Source organism: Solanum pennellii, chromosome 11, assembly GCF_001406875.1.
Source record: "Solanum pennellii chromosome 11, SPENNV200".
NCBI lineage: Eukaryota > Viridiplantae > Streptophyta > Magnoliopsida > Solanales > Solanaceae > Solanum > Solanum pennellii.
In genome coordinates, this window is record NC_028647.1 from 46,648,039 (window position 1) to 46,655,202 (window position 7,164).

General features: G+C 32.0%; 1 protein-coding gene across 2 annotated transcripts in view; it reads left to right on the plus strand.

The window, feature by feature from the left end:
* The first annotated feature begins 566 nt into the window (after positions 1–566).
* LOC107005127 (armadillo repeat-containing protein 6) overlaps positions 567–7,164 on the plus strand; it is a 10,076-nt gene continuing 3,478 nt past the window's right edge. The window contains exons 1-5 of one of the 2 annotated variants that reach the window (XM_015203627.2): positions 567–937; positions 1,184–1,474; positions 3,208–3,491; positions 4,548–4,676; positions 6,888–7,010. In XM_015203627.2, coding sequence (XP_015059113.1) covers positions 790–937; positions 1,184–1,474; positions 3,208–3,491; positions 4,548–4,676; positions 6,888–7,010 — 975 coding nt within the window. In that variant the 5' untranslated portion in view covers positions 567–789. The remainder of the gene's footprint in view (positions 938–1,183; positions 1,475–3,207; positions 3,492–4,547; positions 4,677–6,887; positions 7,011–7,164) is intronic. The other variant, XM_015203625.2, reaches the window with a different exon arrangement.

Below are 7,164 nucleotides of genomic sequence, written 5' to 3' on the forward strand. Positions count from 1 at the left end.
TGTCTTCATTACTCGAAAAAACGGATCGTAACAAATCCACACCCATAACTCATAAATATAACTCATAAATTTGTATAAAAGCTTAACCGAGAAATTCTAAATTGTAAAAACAACATCAAAGCAAAAAGATCATAACATTTGATTTGTAAAATGCAAATTCATAGCTCAGAAATTCGTAAAGATGCTTAACACAAAAATCATAATTCGTAAATCAACAACTAACTTGAATAGAAAGACAACCCACAAAATGATCGTAACAGAAAAATAATGGAGATAGTCTAATCGGATTTTCGGATTGAAAAAGGAAAAAGAAGAAAAAAATAACGTTAGGAGAAAAGAGAAGATGAAAAGACTTTTTTATTTTTTTTAAAACAATTTGAATAGAATTATAAAAGTTCAAAAATAAAATATTTTTATATATTTTATAAAAAATTAAAAAATTTTAAAAATATTAATTTGATCTCAAATTTACTTAATTTCATTTTAAAGATAATTAACCATCTCTCACAAAAACCAACACCTTTCATTAATTTTCTCAAGACAAATGATCGTAACATTTTATCTGTAAAATGCAAATTCATAACTCGGAAAGTTCTTAAACTCACAAATCCTAATTCGTAAATCAACAGTATAGAAAGACAGATAAACCAAAGAAGCTTAGTTAATCACACTCCAATCTACTTAAGTACTACTATAATCTTTTCAGCCCAGCTTCCAGATATCACTCTCACCTCTCGCCGGCGATCTCCCTCTCACCTCTCGCACAACGGATTTCCGTCGGCAACAAATATGGCTCCACCAAAATCAGTCCGTTCAATATCTCAGCAAGCCTTCGATGAATTGGTGAAGGAAAATATTGAAGATCTTGGAATGGATTCCACTGAAGCTCTTGAAGACGCTATTCAAACCCTAACACTCCAAGGCGTTGATCTCTCTGGTATTCTCTGTTTAAATTCTTCGCATTTCTAGTAATTACTATCAATTACCTCTGTTTTATTCCTTTTTATTACTTAATTTCATATTTTACAGAAAAGAAATATTGTTTGATTCTCTAAATTTCATGTCTATTGCGAAACGGAGATGCAAAACTGTAACCAGATTAGATGACATTGGGCTTTATAAATGCTCCAGTTTGTAAATATTGTGAAACACTGAATCTTACTTCAATTTGTTCCACATTCAGGGATTGTGACTAGCATTTTGGATTCTGGGGAAGAAAATCCAGTAATGCAATCACTTGAGAAGCTGAAGGAATTGGATCGTGATTGTAAGCAGGGAGACGGGGATGAGACTGATGTGAAGGAAATTATTGAATGGTTAGATAAATTGAATGATGCTTGTCATGTTGATGGATCAGGAAATACTGCTATAGCAACTAAGAACGGTGCTATAGAATTAGTGTGTTCGATATGCGGTAAACTTGGGAGCGAGGGCCTTGTTTCAGCTCTGAAGACATTGGTTTCTTTACTTCATGGTATGATACATATATTACGTATATACAATAATGTTTCCTGAGAGAATGAGTGCTATTGGAATTTGATGTGTTCTGTGGATTTGGGAATTGATTATGTTACTTGTTGTTTACTTTGAAGAAGAAGAAGAAATACATCCTTTTTTTCTCCAAGTCACTTGCTGTCAGGTTTTCAGCACATAATACTTATTTTCTTAGTATTTTATATTGGCTGAAATTTATGCTTCTAGTTCTTGTTTTTAATGGAACACTGTAGTTTTGGTGATATACTACGAATGCTGTTAATTAGGTTAGATTTGTCAATATTGTATCATTTTTTTCCCGTTCAGTTGTTGTAATTTACTATAGGCATGCATCTAGCACCAAAAGAAAATGAAGGTTTTTAAGTTAATCCTGCTTTAGAGAAAGCAAATCCTGATTCATGCTTCTCATATCAAGTATTATATGTTAGTACATTATTTGGATCACTACGACTCTTTTGTTGCAAATCTTCCAGCATTTATGTACACTTCTCATGCATCACTAGCAGGTTTATAGAATGAAAAGATTATGCATAGTGCGCTGATTTTTCTATTCTGGAACTTGTGATGTAGAAATCTGTCAAGATCATAATGATTAAAAAAAAAACGAAATCTGTCAAGATCCTACGTTGTAGTTCCTTATGAAATGACATACATGACTCAGAGGGTGTTAGCACTTATCGGCTTATCTACGCGTTTAATAGAATTAGAAATACTTATGAGTAGCTTTTTTTTTCTTTTTTTTTTTGAGGATAGTAACACTAATACTTATGAGTAGCTTATAAGTTAAACAAACCAAATCCAGAAGTTCATTACTCTCAACTCATGATTTTTAAGGTTGTAAGCACTTTTGGTTTGATCAGATCTTTTTACTATTTTATGCCTAGTTTTATTTCATAATCCCTGAAATATCCTTACTGCCTGTGCATAATTTCACTCCCTCACCTTTTACACGATTTCTGTCATAGCCCGGGTACCATCAATAGCAATCAAGGTTCTTTAGAAGCTCTGTATGTTGAAACTGATCTGATTGATTTTGTGCTAAAGGATTTTTTTTGCAATATTTGAATTGAAGAACTGATAAACATATATGTTATACACTTGCTAAGAACAAAAAAAAAGTAAGAAGAAATAACAGTAGAAAGTTAAGAATATGAGTCTATCAACATTGATGTCAAGTGCTTTTTCTTTTACGCACTTATTTTTTGTGTTATTTAAGTAGGTTTTTTTACTAACAAATTTTACTCAAATTATTAATATCATATTTTAGCTTTTCATTAAATGATTTTTTAGATTTATCAACAAAGAATGAGACGTAAATAATTTTATATTTCTTTCAATCTGAAATGTTGGATCTTGTAATGTTTTATCAGTGTAAATGATTTTAAGGCTGTTTAAGTCATTTAAATAGAAATAAGTGCATATGGACACTTTTATACTAAGCACTAAATTGGTGTATTATCAATTTTAGCGCTTTTAACCAAATATGTAATTGCTTATTTATTCAATTAGTTTCAACAGTTAAGTATTTTTTGGCACTTAATACTTATCAACTACTCAAATCAGCTAAGTCGAACGGGCTCTCATATTCCTATAATGCCATTTGATTTTCGTATTATTTTGGTTGAAATTTCTGATAGTTCTCATTCTCAGTAGATGGAAGAGTTGATATCATCAAAGGAAAATGTCTAATATACATAATTGTATTGTGTGCAGATCTACAGAGCACTGAAATATTTAGGGAGATTAATGGTCCAAAGATGGTTATGAATATCCTAAAAAATAGGAAAGAAAACATTAGTATCTTGAACAGTGGATTCGCTGTTGTTTCTGCCGCTGCAACTGGGAATGAGGTCCTTAAGGAGGCATTTATGAACTTGAAAATTGATGAGCTGATTCTTCAATGTCTAAGAGAATTTAGTAGGGGGAGCATTCCTTGTGTATATGATGCTGTACGAGTCCTGCTTACCTCTGATGATAATCGTGTTGTGGCCTCTGAAGTAAGTGAACATTTATAGTAATTATTGTTATTTGATGTTAATTGCTCATCAAAATCAGAATTCTGATACAGGTGGAGTAACTCACATGGACAGAGTCACGCAACGTATTTTGTTCCGTAATAAGTTTCAGATCATGCTAATTTTTTTACTGAACAGAAAAAATAGGACCTGTGACCTGGACTAGTCTATAATAATTTCCCAAAAGCACCACTTTATTTACTGGGTGAGCAGTTGATCATGTTGTATGGTTGTATCGATCAATCACGTATGACCAAAGCAATTCAAAAATTCACCACAAGAACTATAGAAAACCTGAAGATTTCTCACTATTTTATATTTCTGGACAACCCTGATTATATTACCTAAATAAGAGTTGCATTATCCTAGTCGTCCATCATATTGAGACAATATTTTTATGTTTCTTTTTTGATAGGTCATGTAAATTTATTAAATATAGAACCAAGAGGGTACTTTGAAGTACAAAATGATTTGTTAGATTTAACTTCTCTTGTGGCAAACTAAATGGCACAGATTGCTTTCATGTTTTAATGCTTTGACCAGTTTTCCTTTATTATTTGGTTATTCTTTAAAAGTGAAGATATGCAACTTCTCTTCTTATTTCTAATGTCAATTTTTTTTTTGAACGAATCTTTTTGTTTTACTCTCAAGCTTGTTCGAATTAATTCTCAAGCAACTATACTTTCATATTGTGGAGAAAAATACTTTTTAGAGGATCCAGTATTGCTGATCAAATGATTGAACTACAGATCCATGATCCTTGACTCCAGATAGACCATTTATACATTCTAATGGAGGAGGCTGTATTAATAATTGATCTTTAACTGCTTATCCTAGATCCAGTTATTATTGATTTGTGAATGTTCTGGTTTATCAAGATATCAACTGCGCTGGGAGTTGGTTGAATTGTTAAGGTAGGCAGACCTGGATAATTAAGAAAGTATATGGCTATATCAACAATGATTGAATTTCTTACATTGCTCTAACGCATGCTCTAAACAGTGAGACGTTCTGTAAATGTTATTGTTCTTACTGTAGGTTTATGGGTATGCCAGAAGGTTTGCAAAAGTAGGAATTGTTGAAGCACTTGTTGATTCACTTCATGATGGGATCAAGGCGCCTAGTCTGGTGTCTGCAAGTGTTGCTTTAAAGGCTATTGCTGTTAATGTAAGTACTGAATAATATATGAAATAACTCGAAGACACAAGGAATATGTTAATTATATACTTTGGACTTTGCATATAAGCATTCTTAAACCCCTTAAGTTAAGCTGAAATCTTCTTGCATCAATTTAAAATTCATCATCCAATCATAGTTGACTTTTGAGCTCATTACGAAATTCGGAATGTAGTGCTCTTGTAATTATCTTTCAACTCTTGTTTCTGGAGTCAATATAATCTCTTTTATATCTGTGCACTTGCCCACCATGAAAGTGATTAACTGTTGAGACTAATATAGATCTGTGCTGGCTGTAGTTGATCAAGTTTTTCCTGCAGCATTGTCATCAATTGAGTAATCCCATTAGATGGGTTTATAAATCTTATAAATAGGAGATGGTTTTTGTCACTGGTCATCTTATCGACCTGCATAAACTTTCCGTGGCTACTAGGGAGAACTTTAATTTAGTTGCGGATCCATTAGAAAAACTTGGGGGTAGGTTAAATGATGTTCTTTTTCCTGAATGATTGCCACCTTAGTCCTAAACTCCTAATACACAATGCCTACCTTGGCTTACACAATTAGGGGTTGTTTGGTATGATGTATAAGGAAAACAAAAGTTAATTTCTCAGACAATCACTCAACTAATAAATGTTTAGCTCGGAAAGTCACTCAACTTGGTTTTGCAACACAAAAGTCACTCAACTAGACATCTACAAAGTCACTCAACCAATTCAAACACTATATTGTATTGTATTGTATTGTGTTGTATTTTGTTGTATCGTATCATATTGTATTGTTTCAATGAATACAATGTTTGGATAGATTGTATCGTTCTCCGTCGTTATATAATGTCACACATCCATAATTTAAATGGTAAATATACAAAAAAAAGAAAAAGTAAGATACACGGTAGAGCTTCTATAAAAGGTAGGGGGTTAATAATAAAATAAAATTATTAAATAATAAGTAAACACAAAATGAGAAAAAAATATTAAGGTAACGTTGTAATCGCAGCAAATTGATCATTACACAAAATGGGTTTTTACGTCGTTACCTAACAATGAATTTAAACGATACGAAACAATACAACTTCTGGAACAATCAAAACAAACATTGTATTTAAACTAACAATACGATACAATGAGTAACAATCATCCAAACAAGGTGTTAGCCAAACTTTTAAAAACTAAAAAGTGGTTCATTCTGGTTGAACGAAAAGCGGGTCAATTTAATGGTTAATTAAAATAATTTTTCTTTCCAAAAAAATTGACTTGAAAATTTCCCTGTCAACAATATCTATCGAAAATGTCGTTGGAATTGGTTGAGTGATTCTGGAGTTGAAATGACAATAGTCGAATGTCTGCTTACAAAACAAAGTTGAGTGACTTGCTGATACAAAACAAAGTTGAGTGACTTTCTGAGATAATTGGCATTAGTTGAGTGAATGTGTTACAAAACAAAGTTGAGTAAATTTTCCGTTACAAAACAAAGTTGAGCGACTTTTTGAGATGGAAGTTGTTAGTTGAGTGACCGTTCGAGAAATTAACTCAGAAAATAATCATCGTGTATAATTTGTTATAACTTTATCCAATGCTTGGTTGTGATTTGAATCATATATAATTTAACTCTTGTATAACTTAATACATCAATTGGTGTATTATTCTATACCACCAATAACATGGATCAACTCAATGTATAAGTATATATGGATAAACTAGCAAAAGGACAAAATTACTATTATCTTTTTTCTAGAAATCAATGAACGTCATGCATTCAAAAGTATAATTGTAAACTCGATACTTTTTGGTTTAAAAATAAATACACTTTAAATCAAATCTTGCATCTCCAATTTTGTGCAATTAATCAATCATCCAACAAGAAATAATTTTTGGATTACTAATCCCTACATTATAATCCTCGTATAACTTGTCTTCAAACCAAACTCCCCCTTATGGTAAGAATATCTTATGTAAGGTGCAGTGAGAAGTTGGATATCTTCCATCACATTTGAAGTGTTTAAAAGTTGGTCCTTAGAACTTTGCAAGTGATAGAAGCAGATAACAACCTTTATATACATTTAAGTAAGTTTTGTAGTTGCCTTTCGGTTTCACTAATAACAGACTAATGCTTATAACAATTTTCCTGTAGTTAGTGACTTGCAACTTTGACTCAGTTGCTCCATAATTCCTAATTGTTAGCTGTCACTTTTGGATTCAGGATGAGATATGCAGAGCCGTTGCTGAAAATGGTGGTATAGACGCAATTCTTCGATGTATAGATGACAGCAGTGAACAGGGTGAAAAAGTTGTAGCCATAACCTGCTGCTCCTTGTTATCTAAGGTGCAAAGTTTATTTATTTACAACTTGAACTAAACTTTTCCTGTTTCTTCTTTCCTCGTGTTTGATCCTTTATCATATGTATGGATGTACTTTAGAAGGCCCAATTGTCTTATATTTTATTTTATTTTATTTTTTTTTGGGGGGGGGGGGGCGT